The sequence below is a fragment of the Heloderma suspectum genome, chromosome 1, assembly GCF_057233095.1.
Source record: "Heloderma suspectum isolate Gila_16-S chromosome 1, 16-S_ref, whole genome shotgun sequence".
NCBI lineage: Eukaryota > Metazoa > Chordata > Lepidosauria > Squamata > Helodermatidae > Heloderma > Heloderma suspectum.
Genome location: NC_139458.1, coordinates 247,428,868 through 247,453,239, shown reverse-complemented (window position 1 = coordinate 247,453,239; position 24,372 = coordinate 247,428,868). Strand labels below are relative to the sequence as shown.

At 40.1% G+C, this 24,372-nt stretch overlaps 1 protein-coding gene across 4 annotated transcripts in view; it reads left to right on the top strand.

Annotated features, from left to right (window-relative positions):
- The window catches only part of VPS54 (VPS54 subunit of GARP complex), an 89,198-nt gene that overhangs the window by 9,550 nt on the left and 55,276 nt on the right, over positions 1-24,372 (top strand). For 3 of the 4 annotated variants that reach the window (XM_084823286.1, XM_084823267.1, XM_084823278.1), the window contains exons 3-9: positions 5,696-5,857; positions 8,913-9,154; positions 10,024-10,102; positions 12,273-12,307; positions 17,996-18,127; positions 20,482-20,867; positions 23,266-23,392. In XM_084823286.1, the coding sequence (XP_084679412.1) occupies positions 5,722-5,857; positions 8,913-9,154; positions 10,024-10,102; positions 12,273-12,307; positions 17,996-18,127; positions 20,482-20,867; positions 23,266-23,392 (1,137 nt within the window). In that variant the 5' untranslated portion in view covers positions 5,696-5,721. Of the gene's footprint in view, positions 1-5,695; positions 5,858-8,912; positions 9,155-10,023; positions 10,103-12,272; positions 12,308-14,402; positions 14,488-17,995; positions 18,128-20,481; positions 20,868-23,265; positions 23,393-24,372 lie in introns of those variants that run through there. The other variant, XM_084823295.1, reaches the window with a different exon arrangement.

Genomic DNA, 24,372 nt, shown 5'->3' with positions numbered 1-24,372 from the left:
GGTGGGGGATTGTGAGGGGCAGCCATCTTCAAACCTATTCACCAGCAGGCCAGGAATGAGAAAGTCCTTGACCAGGAGCTGGTCAAAGCCAGGAGCTAAATTAGGCTGCAAGAAAAACCTGAAATAGATTTTTGGGAAAGTCTGTCCTCTAGTTCTGAATAACATCAACAAGGATTTCTTCCCTTTTCCCCCCCCTTCCATTTCTGGGACTACTTAGATCTCATTGGTGGACTGGTTACATCATTTTCAGTTGTTCCCTGGTGCTGCTCAGTTTGTTTCTCTTCCCATTTGCAAAACTGCTTTTCCCACATAGTTTCTTTTGCTTTCCTGGTCCAGCATTGTCTATCTCCTGACACTCAGCAGCAGCTACTAAAGAACCTTTGAAACCTTCCATCCATCACCTGTGCCTTTTCATTCCAATTGCAGGTAGATGTTAAAGAAAAAGGATGGTTTGCTTTATAAATTAAATGAGTAGGCAATTTCAAAATGCTGTCTCTCAGTGTATGTGCCTCCTTCATTCCTTCTGCATCTCTGCCTTTGTAGTCTTTGTTCATTCCTCATTGTGTAACTTGTAACTGGTTGTGCGCTCTCTCTCTCTCCCTCCCCTCCCACTTTTCACGCCCCAAGAAAATAACCCAGAACTTTTGCATTCCCCTTGTTTTGTCTTCTATATGCTTCTAAGAAACAAGCAAGCAGGCTCAAAGAGACTGGTTGTGAAGGGGAAGAAAAATCTGGATTGGATTTATTTGGGGAGAGGGAAAGACAGTGTCCTAGCCTATTTAACCCTGGTTTTGAAAACAGAAGTTTGCTTATATCTCCAGGGGATTAAGATTTATGGAGAAAAATGCTATCTGTGCTCTTAGCCCTTCTTCATTCTGTGGGAGGGGCAGGCTGCCATGTGCTGGGTGGAAAGGGAAAGTTACTCTGCATGTGTTCAGAGGAATTTTACTATATTCTGGCTGGTTTGTAGCAATAATGTTTGGCTGATAAGTCCAGATGTAATTTATGGACTACTGGTGAAGGAGAAACATGGTTGGGGGTTCTGCTGTGGAGCTCTTGGGGCAGGGGTGGGGTGGCAGTGATGAAATAATATTGTTGCTTGTGTATTGTGGCTGCACTCCGAGACACACTTATCTGGGAGTAAGTCGCCATTGAAAATAATGGGACTTCCTTCTGAGTAGAACATACAGGATTGCACTGTTATTTATATTCCAGTCCTATGTATGTTTGCTCAGAAGTCAATCCCAATTTGTTAAGTGGGGCTTACTCCCAGATAAGTGTGCGGGGTTGTAGTGTTAGTTCCTTTTTAATTATTCAGAGGACATGTCCTTTAAACGAGTTTCCAAGATATATTGCTGTTCCAATTCCTAAGATTGGAATATATTTATAAGATAAATATAGGTAGTTACATTAAAATAAAATGAATATTCCCTTTACCTTACCTCTCCCTGTTAATGTGTGACACCTGTTGCTGTTGCCTTAGATGTAGTGCACCCTGTTCTTGGGACTCAATAAACTAGTAATGTTATCTCCCATCACAAGTGGCTTGCACATAGTTTTTGAGTGTGCTGACATCTCACCTGTGCAGTTCACTACAATACATATCAGTCCAGGCTCTAATCAGCATTCAGGGGAACCACAGTCCCCCTCTACTCCCACTGCAAATTCCTCCCCCACTACTAAATGTTTCCAGATAAGATGAGTTTCTATAATTAATCTCCCCTTCTTCTTTGGTTGCTGACAAGCACAGAGTGCCCGCTGCTGAGCTTGCCTGGGTTATAGTAATGTTTCTGGCACACCCTATAAACCCTGTGGCTTCCTGGGCTCATACTGAGCATGTGCACCAAACAGTGCACCAGGAGGAACGATCGTCCTTACTCCTTACTGCAGAAATATGTATAAAACCTGGGCTGATCCAGCTGTCCCTGCACAAGTGCAGTACCCAGACTCCACAGCTGGATGTTCATTCTATAGCCCATATAGTTGAGCAGGTTGGGGTATGTAAAAAGAAGACATAGTGCTCATACTCAGATATGGAGAAAATGTATTTTGGGGGGAGTTTTGAGGACACAAGATTGGCTGGGGCTTAGAATCATAGAATAGTAGGGTTGGAAGGCGCCCACAAGACCACAAAGTCCAACCCCCTGCTCAATGCAGGAATCCGAGTCAGAGCATTCCTGACGGATGGCTGTCCAGCCACATCTTGAATGCCTCCAGTGTGGGATAGCCCGCTACCTCCCTAGGTAAGTGGTTCCATTGTCGTATTGCTCTAACAGTCAGGAAGTTTCTCCTGATGGTCAGCCGGAATCTGGCTTCCTGTAACTTGAGCCCATTATTATCAGTAACCAGGGTGAGAGTGAGGTGAGTGGATTTTTGCTTCTGTGGGTGTGTGTGGATTTTTTGCATGGGGTGAGTGGATTTTGCACATATGAGCTTAAACCTGAGCTTAAATCCAGCTCATTTCATTGTTTCCTTCTTTGTGTAACATAGGTTGTTGCTGTAACAACAACAACAACAACAAAATCAGCTGGGGCAATTTTTAGCAAATGATTAGGTTAAATGTACTTCAGTGGCTTTGATATGACAGGCAGGATTTTCACCACTTACTCACCAGTCATACTTCAGAAGCACATTTTGATACTTTCCCATTAGATCTTTATTCTTATTGAAGTGATACACGTATGCATGATGGCGTTTTGCATGATGTGTCTGTTTTGTTGTGTGAACAGTCTAGTGCCTTTACAAATGCAGTGGCTTGTTGCGGTTAATTATCTATAAGGTCCTGAATTATAACTCTACTCAAATAGCTTTTAGCTATGAATAATTTAGTGCAGCCTCATATTGCAGTTTATTTAGGAGGCCTCTGCCTTGTTTCTAGCTGAAGCCAGCTTGATGGTGCACAGATACTTTGCTGGACTGACATTTACTATTCTGTTATTTATCCATTTTGTTACTGGAATTAGGCATTCATATACCCTGTATCTTTGAGAGGGAATAAATAAAGGTTAGCTGTACATTGGGGGGTGGGGGAGCAAGTTGGAATATAATACATTGTGCTTTGTCCAGAATATCTGATGCAACCTGTTCTCCCCACCTGTCTATCCTGCATCGTGTTGGCTTTTGATTAATCCCACTGTGCTACACTATTTACATAAATAAATATTTATATTTGAATAAACAGCATTTGAATTTTGAAAGTACTCCAAGAAGATAGAACTTGGCTACATACAGTGAACTCGGTGGAGACCATAGTAGGAAAAAGGGTCCAGGTGTACATTAAGGTTGACAACCTATATTTCTTTTCTTACTACACAGATAGATATAAAATTAATTTATTAACTTGAAATTATCAGTAAGAGAAAATAGTCCATGGACATTAGCGGCATTAACACATGTGCTCAATGTTGAGCATGTAATTTAAACATTTCCTAGGAAAACAACCTTGTGTCTTAGGGCAATATTTAATAACCAGTAGACTGTTAACAACCGATGCAGTGAATATGAACTTGAGCACACTCCGGGAGAGAGCGGAGGACAGGAAGGCCTGGCGTGCTGTGTGGTCATGAAGAGTTGGACATGACTTAACGACTGAAAAACAACAAGAAGACAGTTAACAAGTCTAATTCCATTACAACTGTAAAAATCAAGTTTTAGCTATCTGGTATAGGTAGTTTGAGCTTGATCATGTTATCTAAAATGTAATCTAGTTCTCATTTCATTTGTATACATCATAATTGTACTGATAGCCCCCTATTTGCTATTATAGTATATAATTTTATCATTTGTTACGGGGTTTTTTGAAGCAAAGAATGAAGTTTAGGTCAACGGTGCCGCCCAGTGGATGAATAGTGTAAAGTGCCATGCTGGTGTTCCAAATATTCACTAAATATGAAAAGAACCAGTTTGGTGTTGTCTCCAGTGTTGTTCTTTCACCCAGGTTATAATCTCCATTGAGCCATGGATACTTGGGCAAATTACCATTTTGCAATCTTAACCTTCATCAAAAGATAGTTGTGCAGATAAAAGGGAATAACATGGGCCACCATCCTGAATCCTCTTGAGGATACAAGTGCAATCCTATACATGTCTACTCTGAAGTAAGTTCCACTGGATTCAGTGGGACCTACTCCCAAGTAAATGAGTATAAGACTGCAGTCTAAATGAATAGTCTTTTATCAAAAATACTTTCATCAATCAAATATAGTATCTCCTTGTTATGACCTTGAAAATCCCAGTTTATATTTATGACAATTGTGTTTTACTTCTACAGTATCATCGCTGCTTTAGTTCTGTGCCACATTTCCCAACCACTAGCAGCTGGTGTAGCATAGTGGCTAAGGACAAAATCCTATGGAGATAGTCACCAGCCTCTGAACTTGGAGCTTGGTTATTGGGTGGTACAGAAATGTAATAAAATCAATAAACTCAGAGGCTAATGACTATCTAATGTGGGGTGGCCAGAGCATGGAGGCAATCCTTGCCTCTGTGCTCCGGCCATCCTGTGTTTTTGGCTAGACAGGCGATTTTGCCTGTCTAGCTGGGGAGCTTCAGAATGGGAGGGGAGGAGGCCTCATGGTGCATAGGAAGCTGCATAATGTAGCTTCCACGGTCTCCTCACCAAGACCGCCCCCTTCCCTGTCTTCACAACCCTTTTCCAAGCATGGAGACATAGCAGGCATGGAGAGAACTGTGTCAGCTACAAGAGGCAGGGGAGGGGGCAGGGAGCACAATTTCTGGGAACCGAGGTTGGACCCCAGGCTCTGACCTCAGTTCCCAGAAACTGAAAAATCCTATGGCCCTCTAGACAGTAGTGGCCATAAGATTGCTCCCTAAGAGTCTGGATTAGGAAGGAACTCCTGCTTCATATTTGATCTTGGTCTTAACTCAAACATGATGTCTTAGCTGCTTTCCCTCCCGCCTCCCAAGTTATTTGGGGATAATAATATTGACCTACATTACAGGGTGGCTGTAAGGATTACTGAGCACGATCTATTTAAATAGTGGTAATTACTATGAGTAATAGAATATAGTAACAAATGGGAACTCCTCTGTTTAGATACACCTGCTCTGATTCAGGCTGCAGCAAAAGGAAGATGCCTAAAATGCAAGAGAGTAGAGTATAACTTGCTGTGGGGAGGGGCTGCCATGAGGTGCTGGAATAGATGAAACTAGCAATGTTATAAGACCTTTGGAGGAGGAGATAGTCTAGCACATAGGCTACCATGTTAGGCCTCTTATTGGTGATGGGATGTACATCCTCTCATGTGACTATTGGATAATGTCCAAATACATTCATTGTCTTCTCCCAGCAGCCATTCATAGCCAGTGAAGAAACAGCTCTTACTTTGCCAGATTTTGTGGAGGATGGGTAATATGTAATAATGTGTGGTGTAGGGGCACTATAGTTTTAAAGCAATCAGGTCCTGGAATAAGCTTAACTGAGTTGGAGTATTTGAAGATTTGAGCTAATTTTGTATCTGGTGTGTTGGGAAAGTGAGGTAAAACAATTTAAAATTCCATTAACATGTTGTCATTGCTGCTGTTACAATTAATTTCAGTTACACTTTCAATTACTGTTGCTGTAAACACTTTCTGTTTATATAACTCATTGTTATATAATTTCATTATTCTTTGACAACATCTAAGTGAATGAATACATTTTATGCATGAATACGTGTTATTTGTTTTAATCCAGTATTTATCCAGTGGTGGCTTTATGCAATGGCCTCAAGCCACCGGTCTTCACCAGTGCCTCAATCAAAGAGCAACGTTGCGTTCTTTAAAAAGGAAGTGGATTCTACCAAATGCTTTCGACCAGTGCAGTCGCTTCCTGATGTATGTCCCAAGGAACCCACAGGTAACGCTAGTAACAAAAAGCTTGGTACCTATGTTTAGAATATCAGTAACACTTTGTTTTCTATATATCACAATTAAATGGATGAGCAGGTGACATAGGTTTTAGCTACTTGGCATTGTACCAGTTCCTTAATACCTTGTGTGCTACCACAGAAGAATCCTATTGTGGGAGTCCCTGGGATCAAGCAGGAATTTCCCCAACCTCCCATGGTTGCGACTTCAGGTGGTTTCCACTTAAAATTCAGAAAACAGTCCCCCAAATTCAAAAATGGTAGTTACTCCTTGCCATCACATCAGATCAGTTTTTCTTTAGCCCTATAGGCATTTGAGGGTGCTTAATTTTCTCATATAAACCAAAACTATCTCTTCATCAGTAAAAAGGTGGTACCATAAGGTATTTGAGAAAGGGTGGGCATAGATAATTTAAATTCTATACATACATTATGCCAGACTTGCCAAACTATAGGTAGCATCCAATGGGGACCTTACAGTGGCACCCCAGGCCCACTGATGGAGGTGTGCATGAGGGTGGCCCTGCTGGCAGCAGTGTGTGGGTGGCCCCTACCATGGGCAGGCATAATATCGCACCTGAAGGGGCAGTCACTGAAATGAGCAGAAATGTTTGTTTCTGAAAAGAGCGCAACCTGCCCTTTCCAGAAATGAGCATTTCTGCTCATTCTGGTGACTGCCCCGGAAGTGCGATATTGCGCCCGCCCACGGTAGGGGCTGAGCACATGCACTGCTGGCAGTGGGCCTAGAGCGCCAACATAAGGCCCCCGTTGGATACTACCCTGGTGCCTAAAACCATAAGCAGCGGTGGGGTCTGAGCTCCAAAACATAAAGCATTTATTTTCTTCTCCAACTCTCATTTCACAAAAGGCAAACAGTTGAGACTCAAAGTTGAGTAACTTGGCCAAGAAACTGAGTACAAAGCAGAGGTGGGCTCCAGTGCTAAATCACACATTTATCCCCACAATGTACAACAAAATACTAGGTTCAGAGAAATAATTATCACTAAACTGCTGATCCTCAGAGAAACGCACACCACAGATGCAAAATATACAACATGCCAAAACCATCCAGCTGACACCCACACACGTAAACGCAACACACACAAAACAGTCCCCTCACTTCTCACCACCCTCTCTAGCTCCCAGGACACTCCCTACCACCCCCAGTGTATTTTTTCTTGGGAGGCTGGGTATGCTTCAAAATGAAATCCTGGGTTGCAGTCACCCATTTTTATTTCTGAAGTGGCCATGTGTGGCCAAGAGATATTCTTGGATATAAAGTTGGCAGTGGAGACTAGCGCTCTGCTTTGCAGTCTGCTTGCCTCCCAGTTAAAAAAAAAAGTATAAGAACCTAAAAAAATTAAAATCAGGATGGTCAGGGACTCCAGGGTGCTGAAGAGAAATCGGATACATCTTCATCTGTGGGGTCAGCATTCTGCTAGATTCACTATTCCTGCTGACAAAAGTCCAGGATTCATATTTTGCCACCTTGGATTTGAGTTAACGGTCACTAGTGAAACCTATCATCTGATTATTTTTAGGGAACATAGCATTATTTTCAGTAGGAGTTAACTTGGGAATAAATAAGAACACTCTGCGGAAATGGAAACCATGGCAGTTCTTTGTCTCAGAAAGGAAAAGTACCAATTTGTCTGTAGCAGGAAGGGGGAAGAAGGTCATGTAATGCCTTGATCTTATGTTACCCTGGTGGTGTGGGGGCTGCTGCAGCATTGCTCCTTCCCTTGCTGCTGGGGCATCATGAGAACCTAATCCTCCAGAACTTGTTCTAATAACTGATGTGGGAGGGTGCCATGAACTTTATAGTATGTGGAGTGTGTGTATGCACGTACACACACACGTAAATACATGTTTTAAATAGATATGCACCAAAGAGTAACAATGTTACACAATTGATGATGCAGGAAGGTGAACTCACAAATACTGCAGGATAATGACAGTACAAACTTACAGTCCCAATGGCTGCATTTAGACATAATACTAAACCATGGTTTGGCATTACTTGAAAGAGTTTCGGGCTTGTGAGATCCTCTCTCCTTTTCTGGTGTGGCTGTGCTGAAGGAGACTGGAAGCCTTTGCTTCTCTTTTCAGCTAACTGCAATTTATCATTATATCTGAACTCAGTCTGGGTAGTTTTAATTGTGGTTTAGTGTACATATGAGTAGCCCTCGGGAGTTTCTCCTGTGGCCCACATTCCCCTAGATTCCCTCCTGAATCCCACCCCCATCCCCAAGACATATTCCATTATTTTCAAACCAATTTTTATGAATTTTTTTCCTCTGCCACCTAAAACATTACCACTCAGAAAAATTCAGTGCTTTGAAAGCATGGATCTGTCTCTGAGAGAGCAGAGCATTTTGTAAGTGTGAGAGAAAGCTGAATTTTTAAAAAATCCATTATAATGCAGTTGTTTTATAGCAAAATATTAAAAACTAGTTTTAGAATCATGCAGTTCTTGAAACAATGCATTCTACTCCTAATACTCTATCCCTAATTTTACTCTTATGCTCTCCTTTTTTGACTTTGAGTAGTCTGTTGGTTTTCCTGGAGTGTGCTAAAGTATGGGACAAACAGCAAATTAAATTATGATGACTGTAGTTTATAAAAGATTGTAATTTGTGCTGTTTACTGTTATTTACCATTGTGAGAATTCACAAAGTATGTCTATCTCTGATATGTGCGACATCTCTGATATCTGAAATTATTCTCTACATGGGAATTGGTATCTGCTACCTCAGTCCCAGCACTGAAGTGTCCTGAGTTTTCTGTTCTTCCCTGAGCACTAAAAGCAATATAAGTAGCTATTGAGAATGAGAAGAATATGTCCATTTGTGCTTGTTTCAAAAATGGCTTTGGTGATATAAATACAGAAACGCACATATTAAGCTAGTGGCACATATTCCTACATTCTATAGATATTTGTATGGTTTAAATCTATCATCTATTTTAAAAACTGTCTTATCCTTACTAGAGAAATGCATGCCTTTTTAAGTTTAATTATATTTATTGGTAATTTTTGCCTTGCAGGTGATCCTAATAGTTTATGTGACAGTCCATCTTTAGTTGCTGATCAACATAGGTGGACAATTTATCATTCCAAAGTAAACCTCCCAGCAGCACTAAATGATCCTCGATTAACAAAAAGGGAATCTGATTTCTTTACAAAAACATGGGGACAGGATTTTGTGGACATAGAAATCGTGCCTTCACTCTACCTCCCACAGATCAACAAGGAACATTTTTCAGCATATCAACAGGAAATTGTTCAGGTAAAAGAAAGAAGTTGTAATACATGTACTAGTCTCATCTGCATTTGCTACCACAAATTAACTACTGTAGCTGTTAAAACTCCATCTGATTCTACTGCTATCTGCAGATTGCTTGATCCAGGTTATTGTAACACAATGAAGCCTCATTACAACAGAGTAATCTTATTAAGGTTAAATGATGTATTGTGGACTATACATTACACTTTGCGATGACTGGAGTGCTTTAATGTCTGTTAACATCACATATCGCAGTGGATAAAAACTTGATGACATAATAAATGTTTAAAATCTGGTTTAATTTCAGCCATAATATCAAGGAAATCTAAATTTGTTTATATTAAACATGTTAAAACTGACACTTAAATTGTCTTAAAACTGAATCACTATCATCTGGCAAATATTGAAGTCTGCTTTTCTTTATGAAAGAAAAAGAGAGAACCATGCAGGAAAAGACCAACTTCTGAAGTTAAGCATTATAAATGACACAAGAAGTAATTGTGTTTTATTACTGTAGTCTTCCTACTAGTCTTGGTGACTAGCAAGTCATCACAGGTGTTAGGATATGGGTTCAGTGAGATACAGGATGTATTCCAATATCTCACTGAACCCATATGGATAATCTTAACTACTTGCAGGCATAGTTAAATACTTGAATACAGCAGTGATTAGTCTTATTTTAAAAATAGTGTGTTTTATTAATAGGATTGCAGTTGTGAGTTACAGGCACTATGCTACAGTTTGATTCCGTATTTCACTCTGTCACTGTAATTTTTCAAAAGGTATAATTTTGCATAGGAAACTTACGCAACATATTGTAAACATGCTCATATTTCAAAACCAAGATTTTCTTCACCCATCATCTTTTGTAGAGAGAGAAGATTCATGAGAAATGCAAGAACATTTGTCCTCCTAAAGATACTTTTGACAGGACACTGTTACATACTCATGGTAGGCTTCTATTTTTCTTCTAATTTCTTAGTCATTGTCTTTAATATAGCACGTACATTTACAGTAATCTTTAGTTTACCAAAAGGACTGCTGGTGGCTTAATGACTGTGAGCAATGAAAAATCCAGACATATTCCACTATTTTCAAACTAATTTTTATGAAGCATCTTTACTGAACTGTATAAGACTCATTTGGAACTAAAATATACAGGTAGAGAGGTATTCATTTATTATTTATTTTATTTGTACCCTGCCTTTCTACCAAAAATGACACTGAAGGCAGTAATCACTATCCTGGTGAATTCTGCTTCTTCATTCTCGTTCTAGTTCAAGGGTTCTCTTTTTAACTGCCTTTCATTTTAGAATACGTTGGTGCTGTGGCCTGAAGTCCATTTGCTTCCACCTATCATTCATTCATCACTTGTGGAAACTGCTGCAGCCTGGAGTTCATGGATTTTGTTACATTTTTGAGCTTTAAATCATTCATGCTTGGGAAATTGTAGAGACAGTTAATTCTCCATTCTATTTATTATCCACTTCAGAAGAGACTTCAGGATGATGCAACTAAATAAAAAGGATAGAAAACTTTTACCAGCCTACAAAAGGGTCTAGCCCCATTGCCATTGCATGACATAAAATGCTTTAGTAAATTATTTATTTATTTATTATATTTATTTATATCCTGCCTTTTTCCCAATACTGGGACTCAGTCCCAAATTACTGTTGAACAATCAAATTACTGTTGAACAATACTCAGCAGTGACTTGTGCACAGTTCCAATCTCAAAACCAACTCCAACCACAAAAAAGTATTTTTGCTCTTCATGTACATGTTGTCTTTCCTCCCAAGTGCCTAGTTACTCACATAAGCCTGTAATTTATTAGTCATCTGGTCACTCAAGTGATTCCATTTTTGCGTGCCTAATATAAAGGCTCCCCACTTTGCCTCCTAGGACCTGTTTTGACACTACCTTCATAGTATCTAAACCATTGCACTACATCTCCTTCCTGAGCTGGTCAGATATAACATCAGAAGCCTTGGAATACTGGAAAAAGTCCATGTTGCTCTGGCCAGCCTTACCACAGGTTTGAGAAGGCAACACTGGCATAGGGAGGAGTTACACTGTGGAACAGGCAGCAAAGACTGTCCTGTTTCATCAGGTGTTTTGCCACTTTTTAATTTTAATGCCCTAGTAGATTATAGTATATGGTTTTGTTCTTCTGTTCCTTGAGTTTTATGTGAAGTTTTAATGTTTTTATTGTACATCATGCAAAGCACCTGCTACCCAGAGGGTGTGATTTTATAAATCAAATAAATAAATAATCCTTCCTTGTGGTCTGGGACCTCTCCTGTTATCCAGATTAGTGATGTGGGGTGGAAAATTTTTCCAATGCTTTACTTTATTTTTCAAATGATTATCCTTAGCATGTCAGAGAGTATATATACATATACATGACCTGTCCGTCTTGGGTGGCCCTGCACGGCATAGCTTATGGCTTCACTGAGTTACGCAAGCCCCTTCGCCACAACAAGGCAGTGATCCATGAAGGGGTTTTCTTCTAATATATCAGGCCAAATAATTGTAGTGCATTGGGACAAAAAATTAAAATTAAAATTAGTGCATTGGGACAAAACATTAAAAGTACTTTTTTTTTTACTTTGTTTACTAAGTAGAAGTAAAATAAGCATGCTAAATTAGATCTCTCTAGGGCATCAGAAAAATTTCCAGTGCAAACTAAAAATGTCCTATACGAATTAACCAAATTTTCTGGAAAACCCACATTTTTTCACTCTGGTGTGTTCAATCTGTACCAAAATCCAGAAACATAGTAATGATTAATAAGAGACTTCATAATATAATGGGGCAGTCTCCAAGTCGACAGGAGTGCTAACGTAAATTATGTTGTGCTGCCATAAGGGACCTCTAGCACAATGCCAGTGGCATTCGCTGGCATGACAGGTTTGCTGGGTAATTCCATTGCACCAGCTAACGCTGTTGGCATTGCGTTAGAGATCCCTTATGCTAGCACAATGTAATTTTCGTTAATGCTTGTACTGACGTGGATACTGCCCGTGAAATTTGAAAATCATTGACTGGGTGGAATTTACTGTGGAAGTATGCAGTATAAACCTAATCTTTGCCATGGCATTTCATTTTATTTCATTTTTAGATAAATCCAGGACAGATCTGGAGCAAGTACCTAAGGTATGATTGAAGTATTCTGTAGGCAGCAATATAGAGAAATCTGTCGCTCTTATTATTTGCATATTAATTTATTCTGTATGTATGTATAAGGAAACATATTTTTAAAAGCTTCTCTTATCCTCATTGATAATAATATATAAGAATTTAGACAATTGGGCCGAGGCCAAAAAATGGCGGAAATAGGAATTGTTCCTGAATATATTCTTGTGTTTACTTTCCAGTCTTTCTTCATCCAAGTAGCTTTTTTCTACTATTGGTCTGAGACTGTACAATACTAATGTGCCCGTCTCTTTATCATTTCATATTGTCAAGTACCTGTTTTCTGATGACATGTTTTCAGCATTTGACAACATGTTTGGGTGTGTGCCAGTATGCATGTCACTTCATAATATGGGCATATACATTTACAGGAAAGATGGTTTAGAGAGAAGTGAATGTAAAAACGTAGCATTTTGTTACAGCTTAACTCTTTCCAAATGATCTGTTCCATGTTCTGTAAACAAAAAGACACCTAAAACACATCCCAAGAAATGCCATTGGGATGCTTTTCTGTCCCAACTAATGTCAGGTGTTGAGGTAAAAAAATATCCCATGGGAGGTTTTCAAACAAAGACTGATCCAGGGAAGCTGACATAAGTGTCCTTCTCCTAACACAAAATGCATAGATTTGTTTTGGAATATTTTACAACCCCAAGGTATATTGGAATTTGGCTGTGGGCTAGTAAAACATCCCCAAACAATTTTTGTAGGCTTTTTAACAATATTGTATTAAGTGCCGGCAAAAAGTACAGGTTAGGGGAAACGTGCTCAAAGGCATGATTGTAATAGTTTCAGTTTAGCATGTTAATGAGGCTATACTCTGGCCAAAAACTGTGGGGTGGGGTGATGCTGAATTAAGATGGTATAAATGAGAAGAGATTTAGAAAATTGTACTCACCTTTGTTAAGTATTGTTATTGTAGAGCTGTAGAAAGGGAGAAGGAGTAAAAGGAACAGGGAAGAGAGATAATTCAATTTGAGGGAGTATAATTTGTTCTTCCCCGGCTTAAATATTCTCCATGTATTTAGTTTTAGATTGCTGTCCTGAAAGAGAATCAGACCAGGACATCTCTGAAAAAGTAAAAGAAAAAAAGGCATAAGAAACCCCTTTGAAGTTGTTGGGGGTTATACCTCGCTTTTAGCTTTTGTGTTTCTATGAAAGTTCTCCAAATAAACTGAGAGAGATTACTAGTTTAATTACTATTGCAACAATTTATATAAGAGGACTGTGTGATCCTATTAAGTGAAGAAAGGTTGCAGAGGCCTTCAAGCAATAAGATAGGCAGACTGTTCAGATGTAATTGGTTTGGAGAGAAAAATCAAAGACGGGGTATGTACAAAAACTCTAGTTACACAGAGTTTTATTTTCACACTGTAGATGGAAATGTAACCTTAACAGACCGGGGTAATATGATCAAAGGGGCTTTTCATGATAAAATAATTACCTTAGGGCAGCCTTCCCAACATGGAGCCCTCCAGATGTTTTGGACTTCAACTCCCAACAGCCCCAGCCAGCATGGCTAATGGTCAGGAATGCTGGGAGTTGAAGTCCAAAACTTCTGGAAGTTGCTAGGTTTGGGGAGTCTTATTAGGGTCTTATTTATGGCACGACTGAAAATCAATCACCATTCTTTTTAAGGACAAATGTAAGAAGTAACATTGAGATATTTTTTACATTATTATGTAGGCACATAGGAAGAAAAAATCAGTTTTGGAGAGTTTGAAAATATTTCATAGAATGTACAGTATGAGGGATTGCAAAAGCAACCAGATCCCAGAGATGCATATCAATATATATTTATTGAATAGGAAATAGATGGCTTTGGCCTACTGGAAATCAGCACACCAGCTAACACTATTGGCATTACACTAGAGTAAATTATGCTAGAGCAACATAATTTATATTGGCAGTTGCGCCCTACTGGATACTGCCCAGAGCAACTTAGTGACTGCGTACAATAAGAAACAAAATGGAGTGGGGAGCATTTGCTTGAGGTCTATGTGTAAATAGGAATAACTATATGGACCTACAAAAGCAATGTTTCATTCTGATAGACTGCAATAACTGTGATGGACTGCAGTGTTTGACTGACCACCTGCTATAACTGGAAGTAGGAACACAAGCAACTATCAGTGGCAAAGGTTGGTGCCTAGGACCACCAGTGATTCCATATTGTTTGCTGTAGGAACTATGTATCCCCGCCATGTGATCTATCCCCGCCATGTGATCTATCTCTCTGCTCTGTTACTTTGCTTTATTTCTGGGTTTGTTTGTTTGTACTTTTAGGCTGATCCTAGTGTTCCAGGATTAAAGCCAGAAAAGAACTGTTCAGTGAATTGCTCATATTTATAGAAAATTTACTTTAGAAATCATTAAAAGTTATAATAATTTATTATTTTTATAGTTAATTTCATTGTTTCACAGTGATAGTTTGCTTTGTCATTGGCATAAATATCAAACTTGTTGATGAATAGCGTATTTTTGTTCTAATGCTTTTTTAAAATACCAAACCATTATTTGACCAGTATTTAATTACTCATTTGGAGAAATACTTTTTGACTGATCAAATGTCCGACATTAGATCTAAAGCATTACATGTTGTCCCTTCATGGATCACTGCCTTGTTGTGGCGAAGGGGCTTGCGTAACTCAGTGAAGCCATAAGTCATGCCGTGCAGGGCCACCCAAGACAGACAGGTCATGGCAGAGAGTTCTGACAAAACATGGTCCACTGGAGAAGGAAATGGCAACCCACTCCAGTATTCTTGCCAAGAAAACCCCATGGAACGTATCACAAGGCTAAAAGAGATGATGCTGGAAGATGAGCCCCTCAGGTCAGAAGGTGTCCATTATACTACTGGGGAAGAGCAGAGGGAATTTCCAAGTAGCACCAGAAAGAGTGAAGCGGCTGGGCCAGAGCCGAAAGGACACTCAGCTGTGGTGGTCTGGTGGTGAAAAGAAAATCTGATGCTAAAGAACAATATTGTTTAGGAACCTGGAATGTAAGATCAATGAATCAAGGTAAACTGGAGGTGGTCAAACATGAGATGGCAAGATTGAACATCGACATCTTGGGAATCAGCGAACTAAAATGGACAAGCATGGGCAAATTTAATTCAGGTGACCATTATATGTACTACTGTGGGCAAGAATCCCTGAGAAGAAATGGAGTAGCACTCATAGTCAGTAAAAGGGTGGGGAAAGCAGTACTGGGGTACAATCTCAAAAACAACAGAATGATCTCAGTACGAATCCAAGGCAAACCATTCAACATCACAGTAATTCAAGTCGATGCCCCAACCACTGAGGCCGAAGAAGCTGAGGTTGATCGGTTCTATGAAGACCTACAACACCTTCTAGAACTAACACCAAAAAAAGATGTCCTTTTCATCATAGGGGATTGGAATGCTAAAGTAGGAAGTCAAGAAATCACTGGGATAACAGGCAAGCATGGCCATGGTGTACAAAATGAAGCAGGACAAAGGCTAATAGAGTTTTGCCAAGACAACACGCTGATCAAAGTGGCTGTCTGATGAGGCTTTAAAAGTAGCTGAGGAAAGAAGGGAAGCGAAAAGCAAGGGAGAAAGGGGAAGATCTATCCAACTGAATGCAGAGTACCAGAGAACAGCAAGGAGAGACAAGAAGGCCTTCTTAAATGAACAATGCAAAGAAATCGAGGAAAACAACAGAATGGGAAAGACTAGAGATCTCTTCAAGAAAATCGGAGATCTCCAGGGAACGTTTTGTGCAAAGATGGGCATGATAAAGGACAAAGAAGGCAGGGACCTAACAGAAGCAGATGAGATTAAGAAGAGGTGGAAATAATATACAGAAGAACTATACAGGAAAGATCTGAATGTCCCTGATAGCCATGATAGTGCGATCACTGAACTTGAGCCGGACATCCTAGAGTGTGAAGTCAAGTGGGCCTTAGGAAGCATTACTAACAACAAAGCTAGCGGAGATGACAGTATTCCAGCTGAGCTATTTAAAATCCTAAAAGATGATGCTGTTAAAGTGCTGCACTCAATATGCCAAGAAATTTGGAACACTCAGCAGTGGCCACAAGACTGGAAAAGGTCAGTTTACATTCCAATTCCAAAGAAGGGCAACGCCAAAGAGTGTACAAACTACCGTACAGTTGCGCTCATTTCACATGCCAGCAAGGTTATGCTCAAAATCCTACAAGCTAGGCTTCAGCAGTATGTGAACTGAGAACTACTGGAAGTACAAGCTGGGTTCTGAAGAGGCTGAAGAACTAGAGAACAAATCGCCAACATGCGCTGGATCATGGAGAAAGCACGAGAATTCCAGAAAAACGTCTATTTCTGCTTCATTGGCTACGCTACAGCCTTTGATTGTGTGGATCACCACAAACTGTGGCAAATTCTTAAAGAGATGGGAGTACCAGACCACCTTACCTGTCTCCTGAGAAACCCGTACGAGGGTCAAGAAGCAACAGTAAGAACCAGACATGGAACAACCGATTGGTTCAAAATTGGGAAAGGAGTACGACAAGGCTGCATATTGTCACCCTGCTTATTTAACTTATATGCAGAGTACATCATGAGAAACGCCGGGTTGGATGAATCACAGGTCGGAATTAAGATTGCCGGGAGAATTATCAGCAACCTCAGATACGCAGATGATACCACCCTAATGGCAGAAAGTGAAGAGGATCTAAAGAGCCTCTTGTTGAGAGTGAAAGTGGAGAGTGCAAAAGCTGGTTTGAAACTCAACATTAAAAACACGAAGATCATGGCATCTGGCCCCATCACTTCCTGGCATATTGAAGGGGAAGAAATGGAAGCAGTGACAGATCTTATTTTCTTGGGCTCCAAGATCACCGCAGACGGTGACTGTAGCCATGAAATTAAGACGCTTGCTCCTTGGGAGGAAAGCTATGGCACACCTAGACAGCATAGTAAGAAGCAGAGACATCACCTTGCCGACAAAGGTTCGTATAATCAAAGTTATGGTTTTCCCAGTAGTAACGTATGGCTGTGAGAGCTGGACTCTAAGGAAGGCTGAGCGCCGAAGAATTGATGCTTTCGAACTGTGGTGCTGGAGAAGACTCTTACGAGTCCCCTGGACTGCCAGGAGGTCAAATCAGTCCATCCTAAAGGAAATCAACCCTGAGTGCTCATTGGAAGGACAGATACTGAAGCTGAAGCTCAAATATTTTGGCCACCTAATGTGAAGAGAAAACTCCCTGGAAAAGACCCTGATGCTGGGAAAGATTGAAGGCAAAAGGAGAAGGGGACGGCAGAGGATGAGATGGCTAGATAGCATCACCGATGCAATGAATATGAACCTGAGCACACTCCGGGAGGGAGCGTAGGACAGGAGGGCCTAGCGTGCTGTGGTCCATGGGGTCATGAAGAGTCGGACATGACTGAACGACTGAACAACAACATTACATGTTGTCATCTATATGGAAGACCTCATAGACTTTAGACGATGTACCTGCATATATAAAGCCAGTACTGTTCTGGATCATGTTTACAAGTTGACAAAATACACAAAGGGTGTAAGTTGATTTGAAATCTTGAGTGGTCCACCAGTCCTGCTTGTAAATGGATTAGACAAATCTGCACTATACAGGTAAATGGATTTAATTGTGAGATGTAATTGATGTCTGTTTTCTCAGATTTTTATGAAACCAGATTTTGCCTTGGAAGAACCCTTAACATTTAATGCAGTATTACCTTGGTCACATTTTAATACTGCTGGAGGGAAAGGAAGTCGAGATACAGCTTCCTCAAAGTTGCTTCAGGAAAAGGTAAATAATCTGCATGTTTTCATTGCAGGTATTCAGTAAGTACAATGCAAGTTGCTTTATTATGGTACCATGTTGGAGAAGAAATTAAGATGTTGCATGTAGCCACCTCCGTTGTCCTTAGTTTGCGCAGTGGTGAACATAAGGTTGTATCCATTGCTGTCCTTCTGTTCATGGAAAGCTCTTTGATCTACTGGAGGCTTTCCTAAATGTAAGTGGGAGTTAGGCAACTTTGCAACTTTACCCCTTTTTCTGCAGCTTCCTCCTCTCCCCCCCCCCCCCGCATCTGTTCCAGTGATTTGGGCTGATCCTCTGGAACAGTGTGGGAGGTGGCGCAGGGGACTTCAGGAAAAAGGGTGAGCTTGCGAAAATCACTTGCCTCCCCCTTCTGTTCACAGAAGCCACCGCTGGATCAAAGAGCCTTCCAAGAATGGAAGGATAGCATTGGATAAAACCTATCATTTTATAGATATAAGTATACAAGACATGGGTCTGATTTGCTAACTAAACAAGATTGGTTGCATTCTGTACCAAAGATACATAAAAACAAATTTGCTCAGAACAGATAATACTAAGCATACAGATTTGCCTGACATGTAGTTCTGGCTGAGTTCTTTCAGAATAAAATTACTGGATATTCCAAAATGATGTTTACCTTGATGATAGCTGAGCCTGCTGCAGATCTTCAGTAACCCTGTTTAGGACAGATGCACAATCTTTTAATTTAATTTGTTATATGTCTATCCTGCCTTTCCTTCAAGGAGCTCAAGATAATACGCATCATTCCTCCCCCTCCTATTTTATATTCACAAGCACCTTGTGAGATAGTCTGAGAAATAATGACTGCCCCACAGTCACTTAGTCACCTCAATGGCTGAGTGTGAATTTGAACCTGGGTCTCCCCAATCCTAAACCACACTGGCTTTCAGAATTAATTGGGCCAAGGTTCTGCCTTTTTCAAAAATAAGCCAATTGGCAGAGTGCTTATTGAATAGGTCTTCTGAATCATGAAACCACTCTCCTCCCCCAATAAAATAAGAAGGTATTTTTTAAAAAAGCCTTCCCCCTTTTTTTCTTAAAAGGTCACTGAATAAATACCCTTCTTTGAGGATGATTAACATGTTAAAAAATGTTGAAAATAAACTTAAAATCCAAAGCCTGCTTGAAGCATGGGACAGGGCAAAAATGCACAATGAAACTGGAGCAGATATATCTGTCAGCAGAAAATCAAAGGTGTGGGAAAACAATATTTATTCAACAGAAGAAAAATAAATACCCCAGTTCTTGGAGGGAGAGAGTGACCAGGTTCACACAATCAAAATAGTCCACCATGGCTTATTTAAGCTATAGTGGGCTGCAGTGCATGCTGGGTGCAATTTGCATATTCCACACCCCGCCCTGGTTTGTGTTGTGCTAACCTTGGGACCATGGATTATGTGAGGGTTAAATAACCCTCACATAACGCATGGCCCCCAGGTTCGCGCAACACAAGCCACAATGGGATGTTGAAAATGTAAATCCCACCCATCGCACACCCTTTGTTAAACAACCCTTGTTGTTAAACAACCCTTAACATTGTTAAACAACCCTTGGATAACCCAACGACAGACCATGGAGTTGTTTAACACTCATATAACCCATAGCCCCCGGGTTCACACAACACAACAAGCCACTGCCAGGCGTTGAATATTCAAAATGCACCACAGCCACGGTGGGCTGTTTGATCGCGCAAACCAGCTCCATCTGTCTCAGCCAAGAGATATAATTGGGTACAGCCCAAAGAATAGCAGGTGAGGGGGAGGAATATGTTGTTATAAAAGGAGACCAGAAGGCCCACCAGTTGAAGGAGTAGGTGTTCCACATTACTGTTGTAGAGTACAAATAAAAATTAGGTCCAGTTGAAAGGGTAAAAGTGGGAATTCATTACCCAAATGGTAATGACTTGGCAAAAGCCAGACTGACAGTGTATATGAATACTTAATGGGAGACAGTTCTGTACTGCACTAGATACTCCCAGTCTTTATTGAACCTAAGTCTGATAGTGACAAATCTGCAAATGAGTTGCAGCTCAGTAGATTCATACTGGAGTCTCATTTTGAAATTTTTTCTTCCTTGAATAATGGCAACATTCAAGTCTGTTTTTGATTGTCCAGGGAGATTGCTTGTTGTTTTTATCAAGATTGTAGTTTCCTTAAAATTCATTGTCAGTTATATATGGGCATGTGTGTTTTGGTAGAGTATAAACTGTAAAGGCAATATGCACATTTTACTTCTGTCAAATGTCTAGCATTGTGGAACTGATTTTGGTAGATAACGCCAAAACTTACAATGCTGATTTCTCTTTTTTTTCTCTTAAGCTGAGCCACTATCTGGATATTGTGGAAGTAAATATTGCTCATCAAATCTCTCTCCGCTCAGAAGCATTTTTTCATGCAATGACCTCCCAGCATGAACTGCAAGACTACCTCAGGAAAACTTCCCAAGCTGTAAAAATGCTTCGCGATAAAATAGGCCAAATTGATAAAGTCATGTGTGAAGGATCTCTTAAAGTTTTAAGACTATCACTGACTAAAAATAACTGTATAAAAGCATATAATAAGCTGAAGTTGATGGCAACTGTGCACCAAACTCAGCCTACAGTACAGCTATTGTTATCCACTTCTGAATTCGTTGGAGCATTAGACTTAATTGCAACAACACAGGAAGTGTTACAGCAGGAACTCCAGGGCATTCATAGTTTCCGGTAGGTAACACTTGGAATTCCATTTAAAATTCATAATTGTGACTAAAGTATTAATGATATAATGTGTATCAGTTCTTACCAATGCTTATTCTTCAGTTGTACTAATTAATTCCATTTTTCAGTGGGGGGATAAATCAGTGACTGCTGAGAGAGTAGAAGGTGAAGCTTGTTTTTAATTAAACAAAATCCTTAACCATATCCTTGATGAGAGTGAATTCTTATCGGTAAAGCTCTAGAGCATAGAAATACATAGGCTGAAATTCAGGCTTCAGGGTAATCAGAAGAGTGAAAGTAATAATGAAACTGAACAATTAGTTAATGTATTACTTTATATGTGGATTGCAAGGCAATTTGTGTAATTAGTGATTCACCCATTTAGGCAGAGTTGGAGGTAAATGCTTATGCAGCAGCCAGTCACATACATAGAAATTGTTGTCTTTTGTCACTTGAGAAGGATATAAAGTGGAAGGACAGGCTACAATTCAGAATTCTCCGAAAAGTGTTTTTGTTTCCAGGATATTTTGTTCAAATTTCACAACTTACTAACATTTTAGAGAAAATACTAGGAGAGAACATAATGCCCTTTGAATGGAGGATGGCTTCATAAAATATAAGAAGGATCTTGTTTGATCAGTCTACCATCCTATTTATAGCAGTGGTCATCCAGATGCTTCCAGGAAGCCCACAAGCAGGACATGAAGACAACAGCTGTCCACCCCCACCCTATTGTTTGCCACCCCCAGAAACTGGTATTCAGAGAGAAACTGACATGGTCATGGTTAATACCCAATGGTAAACCTAAGCTCAGCGAGTTTGTATGAAGTAACTTTAAGTCTATCTTAAGCCAGCAGCCATCACCATATCTTACGGCAGTGAATTCCATAATATATTGTATGAAGGAATGCCTCCTTATCTGTCCTGAATCTACTGCCAGACAATATCATTGCATAATACTAAATGCTAAAATTATGGAAGAGGGAGCAGAAATTATCGCCATACCTTTTCCTCACAGCATACATTGTTTAATAAACTTCTTGTTTGTTTTGCCCTGCCCTGCATTCATCTTTTCCCCCCCTAAACTAAAAAGCCCTTAACACTGTAGCCTTTCTTGTAGAAGGCACTCCCAACGTCTTTTCTTCTACAATATCCTTTTTGAAATGGGCAAGCAGAACTAGAGATGGTATTCTAAATATGGCCATAATAAAGCTGTATAAGGGCATTACAATACCGGCAGTCTAATTTTAAGCCTCTTTTCTAATAATTCCTAGATGGAATTTCCCTTTTTCACAGCTGCTATTTTTTGAGTTAGCATTTTCATTAAAATATCCACCATGACTGGAAGATCTTTCCTGTTTTAGTCACTGCCAGTTTAGACTCCATCAGTATATATGTGAAGTTGGAATTTGTGCCCCAGTTGCTTTACATTGGACCTCAATTGCCATTTTGTTGTGCATTTGCTAAGTTTGGAGATACTCTTTTGGAGCTCTTTGCAGTCTTGAATCCTGAGGAATTTTGTGTCATCTACTGTCTTGACCACCTCATCGCCCACCTCTGACTACAGCTCTCATTTTTGAAGAAGTTAAATAGCACTTGTCCCAATACAGGTCCCTTGTGGGGACATCACTGCTTGCTCCACTGCAAGAAATGTCCATTTACTTCTCCCCTGTATTTATCCCCCCCTTTTTAACCAGTTACTGACTCTTAAGGATAGAGGAACTGAAGAATTTAAATTATGCCAACTCAAAAAGCTCCATATGAAAATGGGCACTGGCAGACTTCAGTTTTGACATCAGAATGTCTTGAAAATTTAGTTATAAAATTCTTGCCTCACTTTTATCTTAAGTCATATTATTTTCATATTCGGGTCCTTCAAGTTCTTTCTGCTCTCCTTAGGAGATCTTTTCTTTGAAATTCAAATAAGCCTCTGTGTTGAAGAAGGTTAACAAGCATGGAAAAATCTCTTCTAGTAACTTCTTCCCCCTTTGTTGGGAATTTCTAACTTCCATGCATGTCATTGTAGAATTCTCTTGGTTTCAAAGGGTAGGATCCAATGGTACCCTACAGCTGGCGGCCAGCACCACCGATCCTGATGCACGTACAACCCCTACTGTGATGTAGTGCTTCTCGCGGCAAGCTCCTAAATGACCAGAAACGCAAGTGTCTGGAAGGCACAGGTCACGCACCAGCCACGTGTGCACCATTGGATCTTACCCACCGAAAGATGTAACACATACATCCTATATTTGACACCCACTTGTATAGTGTTAGTTATTGCTGAGAAATTACCAAAATAGAAGTAGTGTGCCACTGTATTTTCCTAATATTAAGCTAACATATCACACTCATACCACCTGTCTTGATTATTTAACTTTTATCTCTCGCATTTTTTCTTGAGCAGGCATCTTGGATCACAACTCTGTGAATTAGAAAAACTCATAGATAAAATGATGATTGCAGAATTTTCTACCTATGCTCGCAGTGACTTAAATAGACCTCTGGAGGAAGAATGTCAAATTCTAGAAGAGGTACAGTGCTCACTGTTTAATAGGTTTTAGGCAATTGCCTTTTCAGGGCAAATCCTGGAACCCGCTGTTGTAAATGCCAATGCCATTCATTTCTTTTCTGTATGAAATTAGTTTGTATAAATGGAATGTAAATCCTCACAGTGATATAAGCTTTAATTTCAACCCTACTGTTGCATGTTTTGATATTTTCCATTGTATTCTTAATTATTGAGGCTGTGGTGCTTGTGAGGGGGCATTTGAATATGCAACCCCTGTTCAGGAGGTGTGGTATCATGTGAAACTAGCGAACGGGGTCATGTGAGGGTTAAACAAATGAGGATATGAGGTGAAACAACCCACCTTAATTCATGTTTTTAGGGTTATGCAAGGGTTGTTTAACTATCACATAACCCATGATTGCTGGGTTTGCATGGCATGACAACCCCGAGCAGGCATTGCATATGCAACCTGGTGCCTGTGGGCACCGTGGCTCGTCGTACTTAAATAAGCTGCAGCAATAATATTGAAATATTTTCAAATATTTTCAAAGACTTTGAAACATTTGAAATGTCTAGAGGAACAGGAAAGTCTTAGCCCAGTGCTGAGAAGGTTGCCTCACTGTAATCATTACAGTATAATGATGCAAAATGTATAACACCAGGTAAGCTGTACTAAATATTATGGGATGGTTGGGAGAGAACTCAGCACAGTACTGCCCATTTTGGCCCTGTATTTTTCTTTATAACATGTAGTTCATATATTCTAGAAGAGGTGCTATTATAGCCTCTTCATAACATTTTAAATAATGCAGGGGAACCAAAATAAACTGGTTCAGTTTTTCTTTCCTTTTCTGGGTCCAAGCAGGGCAGGCTCCAGGTTTGAGGGGATACATAGCTGGGTGCCATGTGATGGGGCTCCTTAGTGGCTGTGGCCATCACCTTAGTTTTTCTCAAAATGCAGCGCCCTGGAAGTTCTATCATTTTGAGGCATTGTGGGTTAAA